The sequence below is a fragment of the Cavenderia fasciculata genome (genome assembly GCF_000203815.1).
Source record: "Cavenderia fasciculata unplaced genomic scaffold Scf_EUAJFUG02G6ADK-5, whole genome shotgun sequence".
Lineage (NCBI taxonomy): Eukaryota > Evosea > Eumycetozoa > Acytosteliales > Cavenderiaceae > Cavenderia > Cavenderia fasciculata.
The window spans coordinates 12706-24899 of record NW_004457635.1 but is presented as its reverse complement, the minus strand read 5'-3'; the positions used below and the strand labels follow the sequence as shown (position 1 = coordinate 24899).

Sequence of the window (12194 nt, the reverse complement as noted above, 5' to 3'; positions counted from 1 at the left end):
AATATTAAACTAGTTCTTTGTTTTTCGTGTATTCATTGTACCAAGCTTAAAAAGTCTGAGTAAAAAATCTCGGTTGTAAAGGCTAATCTCGATCGAAAAATATTTATAAACATTCCAAAATCAACTGACACAGTGAAATAATCCGCTCTTTGGCTTTGCATTGATTATTCTTATAATTTCATCGTGATAGAAAGAGAAAGAGAGAGAGAAAGAAAAGGAATCAATCAATCAACCAACCAGTCAAATCAAATTGTAATAGTCATCCTCCAACAACAACAACAAAAGTCACAATCAAACCTAATTGGGCTTCTTTCTTTGTATGTATCTAGGGTAGTGTGTACGAGTGGTGGTGGTGTGGTGACAGAGGGAGAGGAGAAAAGGGAAGTTTATTTTTAAATCAGCACCCACAGCCATCCTCCTCCTCCTCCTCTATCTATCTTTTCACTTCTTCTATTTGCACACATGCATAGAGTTCTACCTACCTCTATATATATCTATCAAGTTAAATCTTTAAATATAACTTGTTGTTGTCACAAAACATAACAACAAGCAGCAGAAATAACAAACAAAACATAGTTTAGTTGTCCCTAACCAACTCCTTTCTTTCGTCTCTCTTATATAAACACACATGTGAACACCTTTCTTCTTCTATACTAAAGTCATATAAAGAGGATACAAGTCAATACAATACAATACTGAATATATATTGTATATTTTAAAATAGATAGCAAACAAGCAGTGTAATAATAGACAAAAACAAAGTGTAATATAGATAGATAGTTAAATGAATCATCAAGAAATGATAGATGCAGAATCAGAATCATCATCTTCATCTAATCAAGTGAACCCAATTCATCATGATGATGGATCGTCAAAGACTTCATCTCCATCATCGTCATCTCCAAATGTGGCAATGAAACCAAATCAAGTGATATTGCGTATCTATTTTATAGATGATACGCACAAGACTCTATCCATCGATCCAAACACCATCAATGGTGAACAACTTTGGGATATGGTTTCTGAAAAGGTTGGAATCAATAATAGAGATGCCGAATGTTTCTTTGTTTGGGCTCAAAGTGATGAAATTGGTATGTGCATCGATAGATCTACATAGTAGTTGGTCAATCAATATCCACCTAACATTTCCTTTCTTCTTTTTCTATTTTCTAGAATGGTTATTATATAATCATCAAAAGATATCAGATGTAATTAATAATTGGAATGCTATCAAGAGTAGATATATAGATAATCCAAATGGAGCAGATTCACCTCCATTGTCACCTGGAGCGACACTGAAGAAATTGACACCAACACTTGGAAGAAAATCATCGTCGTTGTTGGAAAGTTTGCGTGGCAGTAAAAAGGAAAAGGAGCAAAGCAAGTCCATGTCGACTGCCGTTGCTATTGAACACAAGTCCAACAAGGTACATGCATCGTTTCCAACGTTGGGTGAGGTTGGCATGTTTAGATTGGTGTATCGTGCCACATCGGTACTACCACTTCAACTCGAGAAAAATGTATCATCACCCGAAGCAATTCATCTATTGTATATTCAAGCCGTACATCATGTCGTACAAAGCAACTATCCCTGCGAAGAGGATATTGCCGTAAAATTGGCATCGATTCAACTCCAAGTCAACGTAGGAGACAACAAACAGGAACATACTATGCATTTACGCGAGTCACTCAATCGTTACATACCCCAACATCTTGTTTCCAAGCATACAGCTGCCGAGTGGGAGAATATCGTTCTTCCACAACACGTGCTCTTGCGTGGATCCAATATTTCACAACTAAAAAAGGCTTATCTCGAGTCTTGTCAACGTTGGATCTATTATCAATCCACCTTTTTCAATGCCAAGTTTGTTCCTGTCAATACTTCATTCTTTACTCAAGATTTTGAAGGTCGTGTTAGAATTGGTATTAATAGTTATGGTTTCCATATTATTGATCCAAAAGTTATGGTAAGAAAAGAAGATGAAAATCAATTAATTGATATATATATATTCTAATAATGATTGTTTTATTTTATATTTATAGAAAATTGTATCACATAATTATAAAGATATTATTTGTTGGGATAATACATCTTCATCATTTTCAATTCAAGTGATGACAACCAACAAACAAAATGCACAAAAATCTTATATGTTTAAGACTACCGTAGGAGAATTGATCAATGACCTTCTTCACGATTGGCACGCAGATTGGGAGGTTGATATGAAAAAGAATTAAATCAAGAATAGAATAAATAACGAATCCATCCATCCATCCATCCATCCATCCATCCATCCATCTACAATAATAATATATTTTGCATGGTATAGTCTATTTTATTTTTGTTTCTTTTTTTGATCTACTACAAACTTTTCATTGATTGATGATAGGAATAATAATGAAAAGATAATTACGAGGTTGCAAACCAATAATAATCCACTGCTTAGATTGGTAGATGGATATTTGTACCAACAATATTCAATGGCACCGATGATGGCAACACGAACAACTACTGGGAGACGGGTTTGCCAGAGAAGGAATGGAATGGTGTGATAGTACCATACATAGAATTGGTAGTGAAGTGATCTTGCAAATGTGACACCAATCAAGTTACTTGTAAACATGACCAACAACATATATCTAACATTTAATTTTCTTTCACCAACATTTCTCCATTCTCCAAATCTAATTGATTTAAATAATCCTTCTGGTCTAAAAAAAGAAATGGTTAGATACAAGATACATTATTCAATCAATCTATTCAATTTCTATTTTATATTTTTTCATACCTAGTCCATTTAAAGAGTAAAAAGATAACTAATAATAAAAGGTGAATTGTTAAGAGTCCAAGAGCAAATGGTTTGGAAAGGAAGATATCCTCGGGGATGAATCTCCAGTTTACAGTCCATTTGAAGAGGAATTGACGTGAGAATTCAAAAGCACGGTTCAAGTAGCTCTCTGGATTGTAGAGTAAAAAGGGGGCGGCTAGGACGACCTGTACGACTGCGCACAAGACCAACTTTGGAATAGCACCCAAGAAACCAAATGTTTGTACGAGTAGTAGGAGGAGTGCAGGGGCATACAACAATACATTCATTTTAATGGATACTGCCAAACTGAAAAATAGACATCCAAACGACCATCGATAGTTGATGATCAACAACAATGCTACATAGAATAATAACATTGCAATACCATCATTGAATAATCTCAATGAAAAGATTGAATGAACTCTAATAGAAATACATAAAAATGTTAATGCATATGCTGGTACCTTAATAGAAGTGGAGATAGATAGATAGATAGTAGAGTTGAGTTAATCTAAAACTGTTTCATCATTATTATTATTATTATTGATTATTTCATACCGATTTTGATCTATTATAAATAAAGAATACAACAAGAGTCAATGTAAGATATAATGCAACAAATATCCATTGAGCCACTCTAATATCTTGACCTAGATTGGTCAACCAATATAAAGCAGTATAGACATAGATATAACCTGCTGGGTATACAACAGGTCCTGTTCCACCTTCCAACTTCATATAATTACGTTCACCATTGACAAACAAATCGATTTGTTCCATATATGCTTCCCAATCAATATTGGTATCTAGATTTAGAACAAATGATCTTTTAGTTAGTAAATGATGATATATAACCCTCCTTTTCATTTTAGATACAAACAAGCTCTCTTTGTAACGATTAAATAGTTTAATGCTATTTCACCAAGGAATAGAATCAATGCAATAGGTAATACATTGTTTTGATTTGTTACAACACTAATAATCTTGGAAATGATTCCTCCTCCTTGTTTGTTTTGTGATGAACTACCACTACTACTACTCGATGTAGAGGAAGACAAAGAAGACTTCTTCTTTGGAGTTGACATTATCTATCTATTTATATATTTCAGATGTGTGATATTTAATGATGATGTCAGTGAAGCCCAAACTTGAAGATCAACACCAAAAAATCACAAAAATAGCAATTTTAGATAATTACATAAATGAGGTTATTATTCATTCATATTTATTCGGAGGAGGGATCGACCTAATCAGTAGGAAAGAAAGAGAATATATTTTTTGGAACTATTGACAGGATCATTCATTATTATTATAATTATGATTATATTGTTTTGTTTGTTTTTTTGAGTTACGGTTTATTATTTACTTTTGAAAGGTTCGACCTTACCGAAGGTTATTATTATTATTATATATAATTATTATTTTTGATTATTATGATTTAAAAAAAAAGGAATATTGAAAAAAAGTTATTACAAGTTTTGAAGGTAATCACCAATTTGAGATGAAGTAAGAATTTTGAATTTCTTATCAGCACCAATCATAGCAAGTTCCATATTTGATTCTGTCATTTGAGTTTCAAATCCTTCTTTTAATGTAATAAGAGCTGTTTGGACAGCATCTTCCAATTCCAAATCATCATTGTAACGTTTCTCCAAGAATGTCTTTGAGTTTGGCATATTCTTACTGTAAATAGGTTTTAAAAATAGACAAATGTTAGTATATATTGTATTGTGTTTAGTTGTTGTTGTTGTTATATGACGATTACCCAATAGCAGTAGCCTTCCAAGCAAAATAAGAACCAGAAGGATCGACTTGATACAATTGTGGACCCTTGTCATCGAAACCAGCAACCAATAATGAAACACCAAATGGACGTACACCACCCGATTGAGTATATTCTTGCATGATACTAGCCATCTCTCTAACCAATTGAAGAACTGGAATCTTTTCTCTGTACAATTTAAAGTATTTCTCTGCCTCTTTACGTGCCTTTTTGATCAATACACGAGAGTCTGGTCCCATACCTGCGTAGACCAAACCAATATTCTCTGTGATGGTTGATATCTTTTGAACCGATGATCCATCAACCAATGAATGCAATTTCTTTTCAGTTACAATAACAACACCATTTTTAGCTAATTAGAGAGAGATCATGAGAAAGATTAAAGAAGAATGAAAGAAAGTATATAATTAGCTAAACCAGTTCTATACTTATTGTGTATCTGTGTTTATCGATCTATCTATCGGTGGTATCTATATTCTATCTATCATAACATATATATATATATAAACTCCTACCTTTAATACCAATAGCTGAACCACCAGCACTTGCAGCATGTAAAGCATGTTCGATTTGTACCAACTTTCCTGATGGTGCAAAAGTAGTTAATGAAAAAGAGTAATCTGAATCCATTCTATTCTATTCTATCTCTCTTTTATATTTCTAATATATATATATATGTATATGTACAACAAACAATAATAATGAAAATCAATAATCATCAAAAAAGAACAAATTAAATGGGTGATGATGTTCAACTTTTTTTAATTTTTTAATTTTTTTTTTAATAACATTGTATTTATCTTTGAAACATGTTTATCTGTACATAGACAAGACTTGTCTAGAAAGTAGATATAGAAAGATACAGTTCAACATAATTATTGAATCTAATGATACACAAAGCAACAATCAAAATGAAGTTCCATAACAATTGCGCTTTCAATTTCCCTAGGGTACTCTACTCTACCATGGTATCTCATACCAGGCTGGGTAGCGTGGTAGGTATGGAACGAGACATAAGTCATTCGATGTATGAGTAGGTACATTCATTGAGCTCAATGAAAGTTTGTCACCCCCCCATCTAAATCAAAAGTAAAAGAATAATAATTATTATTCATATGTATTATGTATTTGATGATCATGATTTACTATTATTTTTCATTGATGTTATACCACAACGAATATTAATACTAATTTGGGTTCCCAAGATGTCTGGCTAGCAATCAATCACACCCCCACTACTCGTTTCCGCATGCAGAACACACCAAACAAACACACACACACACACACGCATATATCCTCTAGGATGTGTAGATACACGTATTGGATTGGATATCGAGTGTATGTGTATGTGTGTGGGCGGGTAGTAAATAAAGCTTTGCTTCCAAAATACTAATTTCTTTTTATTAAAAATATTTTAATTTAAATATTGGGTGAAATTAGTATTTTGCATTATTAATTGGCGTGTTTATTTTTATTATTATCCAATCAAATCACATCTGACCTTTGTAGTAGTTGTTGTTATTGTTATCACATCTATCCATCTTGTCCCATACATTTCGTTGTTGTTGTTATTGTACACATCTATCCATCTTGTCCCATACAACATATTGTATTAATCATAAATACCAACACCCAATAGTCACTGCTGCATCTGAGCAATAATAACAATATAAAATAACAATATATCACATCATTTTAAATATTGTTAGTACAATCAACCAACCAACCAACCAACCTTATCGTTTTATTCATTTATGTAGTTGCCACCATCAGATAGACAAGAAGAGTACTACAAAAAGAGAGTGAGAGAGAGAGAGACAGAGTCGAGAGAGATAGATAGTGAGAGAGAGATAGAGATAGATAGAGAGAGATAGAGAGATAGAGAGATAGCTCATTGGTTTGAATTTAATGGAAAACCGTAATCAATCACCTTCATCATCCTCTTCTTCATCGAATGCTGGAGGAGGAGGAGGAGGAGGAGGAGGAGAACGAGTAGGAGGTGGAGGAGGGATTAGACATAGAAAGGTAAACAACCTTCTCAATGAATTCACCACTTCACATTCCTCTCCAACATCTCCTATTAGTACAACAACACCGCCGTCGTCTCGATTCAATTTTGGATTGAATTCAAGTGACCCGGCAACGTCGTCGTTGTCTTTTAGGAAATCTACTTATCCGGGACGTGACGAATTCGTGCCCGACGACGAACAAGACTACGAGGATGAAATCGAAGAGATCTACAGACGGACGCGACAACCACCTGTTCATCTTCCCAGTGACTCTTTTATATCGAGGAAACATTTACACAAGACAATCGATAGCTTCAACAACCTCTTTAGAAATGACAACATTACCAATATAAATACAACCGAAAGACAATCAACCTCTATTCAATACTTTACATTTGCTTTTTTTACTGTTGAAGTTTATAAATGGTAAGAAAAAGAAAAGAAAAAGAATACAAATAGTTTATATATCTAACATTATTTATTTGTTTTAGGCTGGTACAAATATTATTTTTTTTAATATTATTGTTTTGTAGTTTTTCTGTTGGTCCGTTGATGTTTACACCGATAGCAAAGAACTCGGGGTGTGGATGGTGCAATGTGATTGGATTGGAGATTATTATTAGCTTTATGATGACTATTTCATCATTGTTTCATTATACCATCCGACGCGATCTATTTCCGTTGCTCATGTCTGTTTGCTTTTTGGCTCACACTTTGATACATGATCACCCGTTCCTCGAACCATATAGCATCAACTATACCAACTGTGTGACCATATGTGTAGTGGCATTACTCTTGTTTGTGCCAAGTACCAGGAGTGGTGGTGGTGGTAGTGGACAGACACAAAACCAACCACCCATCTTTCAAAGAGGTGATTCGGCTCGACTCAAAACACCTACACCAATAGACTCGCCATCCATCACACCATCACAGTCATTTGATAATAGTGATGTCAATGGCAACAACAACAGCAACTATGGTGACAATACAATAGGAGTTACCAATATATTACTTTCACCAAGATATGCAATCCAAAGAATAGTAGTATGGACAAGACAGTTTGTAAAGAGTAAGAGAACACGTGACACAATGAAGGGTGTCTTGATATCACTCTTTTTCGTATTGATTGGATTTATGATTATCTTTGGTCTGACGACACTGATTGTTGGGACGAGTCGAGCAACTGCAGACCACCACAAACACACTCTCATACATTATATTTGGATTACAGTACGAGACTTTATATTTGACACACCCAATGAAATATTTCATATCAATGAATCAATGGTACGACTATTTGCCATTCTCTATCTGTCTGTACTTTCATTACTCTACCATCTCCAGGTAAGAAAGCCATACACTATTATGGCTGTTGCAAGTTTGGTCGGCCAGATTGCCATTGCTCTCTACACTTTTGAGAGATCATTGTCGGGTGACATTCGAAAGACACCCGAGGAATACTACACCAACCCCTATGGAGGGGGAATATTCTACATTTTGAATGTCGTCTCTACCGTCGCCTTCTTTTGTGGGCTATCGATCGACGTACTCATTGCCAGTAGTGAAAAGTATACAAGATGGAGAGCTGAAGGTGAAAAGTTACATCGTCGACTTTCAATTGAACTCAATCAACAATCAGACTTTGTTAAACGTGTCTATCAAAATGGAACTCAACAAATGATGGAAAGATTAGATTTTACTCAAAAATTTGTAAATAATTTATTAATTTCTACTACTCAAGGTAAAAAACAAAACAAATATATATATATAATATCTATCAATCTATATATTAATACATCCATATTTAATTTAATTTAGTATCAAATTTGAGTATGAGATTATCAAGTATTGATTTGGATAAATTAGCAAGACATTATTCAAATTCAATTCAATTTCATTCAAACAAAACTTTAAATTTATTAGATGATATTAAATTGGTTTTAGCTGTAAGTTGATATTTATATATGTATAAAAGGAGAATATTAATATTTATAATTATTTTATTTATTTTAGATTGAATCAGGTGATATAATGATGAGAGAAGATATATCATTTAATATTTATTTTTTACTGGAAGAGGTATTTGATGTAATCTCTAAAGAATTAAAAAATAATGAAATAGAATTGGTTTTTAAAGTTGAAGAAAATGTTCCTTTAAATATTATTGGTGTATGTAATAGAATAGGGTTGAAACATAAGAATCATCATTTTATTTATATAATTTCTTTTTCTTTTTCTTTTTGTTTTTTTAGGATCCATCACCAATATTACAAATGATATTACAATTATTAAATAATGCAATTAAATATACTGAATTTGGAGAGATTGGAGTAATGGTATCAAAACAACCAATATTATTGGATTCACCAGATGACGATCATATCAATTTGGAGATATCGGTATTTGATACTGGTGTTGGTATGACTGATCAACAACTTGCCAAATGTAATGAGTTTCAACCATTTCCACTCAATAATAATCTAAAGCCAAATAATGGTGTAGACACGAATGAAAGTGGAACAGGTCTCGGTTTGTTTATTTGTAACAAGATTGTAAAGATCATGGGAGGTTCATTTGAAGCAAAGCACAACTTTGGAGGAGGAATGGTATTCTCTTCAAAATTGACACTACAACAAGATAGAACTGTGGTTACCGGTGATGACAAGATTAACAATCCATTTAGAATGACCGATGAACAAAAAACAATCATGACTGGTCTAAACATACTTTTAATTGATGATAATACCGTTGTTAAATCTTCTACCGAAATCATACTTCGTCAATTTCAATCTGATATTCATTGCGTATCAAGTACAGTCGAGGCTATTCGTGAATTAAAATTGGCAATTACTCTTTTAAAACCATTTAAAGTAGTTTTGGTTGATTATCATATGTCTGGTTGTGGTAAGTCATGAAAGAAAAAAAAGAAAAAGATAATCTTCATTTTTATTTATATTTATTTATTTATTTATTTATTTTATTTATTTATTTATTTATTTAGACGGACTAGAAACAATTCAAATGTTAAGAGATAATCCAATATTTGATGAATTAAAATTAATATTATTATTGTCACCATCTGATTTATTGTTACAAAATTTTAAATCGTACAAGTTTACTTGTATTACCAAACCATTGACACCAAACAAACTGTTGGAAGGAATATCACAGGCATACAATATCATCTCTATACAGTCACCAATGCTTCCATCAGCGAGAAAGCCCTCCAAATACCCATTTATCGATACGTCTAGGTCGGCCATTAGAATTTTAATGGGCGAATCCAACCAAGAAATACAGAATCAAGTCCAATCCATCATCAAACCTTTCAATCATATATATACAATTGCAGGTGAGGGATCCAATGTAGTGTCATTGGCACAAAAGAACTATTATGATGTTATTCTAGTCAACTTGGATTTACCAGGTCTCACTGGATTCGAAGTGGCTAAAAACATTCGTCAACAAGAAAGAAAAGAAAGAACGATTGGTGACACGAATGAATCTAGAATATCAAAGAGAAGAGATTCACTTGGCAACATGTCACAATACGTAACGTCAAAGCTTGTCGAAAATATCCCCATCATTGGTATATCGACCAAACCAATTACCAATGATTTGTTGGTCAAGTCTAAAAGTGCCGGTCTTACCTCTTGTGTCAATGTAGAGAGCATGTCAGACTTTATTACAAACTTTTTATTGGATCTAGGTTTGAAAAAGAAAAAGGATATGTATTCTCCTCAAAAAATATTTTCTCCTCTTTTATCTTTTCAAGAAAAGAAAGATAATATTAATCAAAATAATAATAATCAAAATAATAATGTAAATTCTAATAATGATGTAAATAATAATAATAATCAAAATAATCAAAATAATAATGTTGTAAATAATATAATACCAAAATTACAACTATCATCAACACCACCAACCAATATTGATTCAATGTTGATTGGTAGTGGTTCATCTGATAAACAAGATCAACAACAACAACAGGAACAACAAGACAATCAAACTTCATCATCAACACCACAACAACAATCAAACAAAAAGATGTTAGTATCATCAACCTCTTCGACAACTTCATCTTCATCTTCGATTACAAGAAAGGGATCATTGGGTCATGAACCGTGTGAACAAGATCTAAGTCTTTTGGATGGTCTACATCTAAGTGGTACAACACTCAATTCAAAGATTATTGGTGTAAAAATGGGAGGAGGTGGAACTACAAACCTAAACATTTTAAAAACACCAAAAGGAAGAAGTCAAAAGAGACTACAAGATTTGGAAAATGTTATCAGTCGATTTGTTCCAATAGAATTCCAACAATTGATTGCTCCACTTGGTATGGAAAATGTATATCTAGGTGATTGTATATCTAAAACAATCACCATCTTTTTCTCTGACATTAGAGATTTTACCTCTACCACTGAAAAAATGTTGGTAGATGATATCATTGATTTTCTAAACACCTATTTAGCCTTTGCAATTCCTGCCATCACTGAAAAAGGTGGTTTTATTGACAAGTAAATATATATATATAGAAAAACAATCATAGTTCATATATCCATCAAAATTAACCTTTTTTATTTTTTATTTTAGATTTATAGGTGATGCTATTATGGCAATTTTCCCACATACAGATGTACAAGAACAAGCCATATCAGCTGTAAAAGCGGCTATTGGAATGATGAAATCATTGGATTTCATGTCAGAGAGTGGTTTTAGATTTAATTATGTCGAAACTGGTATTGGAATCAATACTGGAAGAACTATTATTGGCATTGTTGGAACTGAAACTAGAATGGAGCCAACTGCTCTTGGAGACGCTGTAAACCTTGCATCTAGAACAGAACCACTCTGTAAAGAATACGGATCAAGAATATTGGTCACTCAGTTTACAGTGGAAGCTATTGGAACTTCGATTGATGAATTCAATATTCGTCTAGTAGATAGTGTCAAAGTAAAAGGAAAGAGTGAAGCAGTCGATATTTATGAAGTAATCGATGGAGAAAAAGAAAATATTCGGTGTTTAAAACTTTCTATTCTAGAACCCTATACCACTGGCATTGAATATTTTAAAAGTCATCGATTTGAAGAAGCTTTAAATTATTTCCGTGTATGTTTCTAAAAAACAATAACAAAAACAAAAAATACCAACATATTGTATTCAATTCCTATTCCTATTTACTAATCTCAATTGTGATTTTCTAGTATTGTAATGATATTTATCCAAATGATAAACCATCATTATTGTTTATTCAAAGATGTTTAGAGGCACTTTCCAGCGACCCAAATGATGTTGACTTTACATCCAATCACCACAACAATGATGATGACGATCAGCAACGCAGTGTTGGAGGTGTACTCGTTGAATCGGATGTCCCTGGAATGATATAATAAAAATAGATATATTGAGGCAAGGCATCGGGATATTTAAATATCAACAACAGTTCACAATAAAAAGGGAATTCTCGATTCCAATGGAAGCTGATTGATTTCAACCAACTCTATCGAATTTTCAAAACCTTTTTTTTCGAATTTTAATTGTTTTTTCACACAACACCGTTTTATGAGTTACCCTTCGCTCCGCTT

General features: G+C 32.9%; 5 protein-coding genes across 5 annotated transcripts; 2 read left to right on the top strand and 3 right to left on the bottom strand.

Annotated features, from left to right (window-relative positions):
- Positions 1 to 784: 784 nt before the first annotated feature.
- frmB (Band 4.1 domain-containing protein) lies at positions 785 to 2238 on the top strand (the record flags this gene model as incomplete). The annotated part of the gene is made up of 3 exons (XM_004351059.1): positions 785 to 1091; positions 1174 to 1967; positions 2044 to 2238. The coding sequence occupies 3 exons, from the start codon at positions 785 to 787 to the stop codon at positions 2236 to 2238; spliced, it is 1296 nt and encodes a 431-aa protein (XP_004351111.1).
- Positions 2239 to 2336: 98 nt separating this feature from the next.
- Positions 2337 to 3895, bottom strand: alg3 (glycosyltransferase; the record flags this gene model as incomplete). Its single annotated transcript, XM_004351058.1, has 4 exons — positions 2337 to 2712; positions 2790 to 3274; positions 3369 to 3616; positions 3691 to 3895. The coding sequence occupies 4 exons, from the start codon at positions 3893 to 3895 to the stop codon at positions 2337 to 2339; spliced, it is 1314 nt and encodes a 437-aa protein (XP_004351110.1).
- Positions 3896 to 4279: 384 nt separating this feature from the next.
- Positions 4280 to 4486, bottom strand: DFA_10859 (uncharacterized protein; the record flags this gene model as incomplete). Its single annotated transcript, XM_004351057.1, has 1 exon — positions 4280 to 4486. The coding sequence occupies one exon, from the start codon at positions 4484 to 4486 to the stop codon at positions 4280 to 4282; it is 207 nt and encodes a 68-aa protein (XP_004351109.1).
- An 85-nt stretch (positions 4487 to 4571) lies between these two features.
- Positions 4572 to 5223, bottom strand: psmA2 (proteasome subunit alpha type 2; the record flags this gene model as incomplete). The annotated part of the gene is made up of 2 exons (XM_004351056.1): positions 4572 to 4945; positions 5109 to 5223. 2 exons carry the CDS (start codon positions 5221 to 5223, stop codon positions 4572 to 4574), a joined length of 489 nt encoding a protein of 162 aa, XP_004351108.1.
- A 1278-nt stretch (positions 5224 to 6501) lies between these two features.
- Positions 6502 to 11999, top strand: acrA (adenylyl cyclase; the record flags this gene model as incomplete). The annotated part of the gene is made up of 9 exons (XM_004351055.1): positions 6502 to 7028; positions 7136 to 8343; positions 8421 to 8548; positions 8616 to 8771; positions 8855 to 9506; positions 9604 to 10311; positions 10378 to 11125; positions 11202 to 11718; positions 11814 to 11999. The coding sequence occupies 9 exons, from the start codon at positions 6502 to 6504 to the stop codon at positions 11997 to 11999; spliced, it is 4830 nt and encodes a 1609-aa protein (XP_004351107.1).
- Positions 12000 to 12194: the final 195 nt, after the last annotated feature.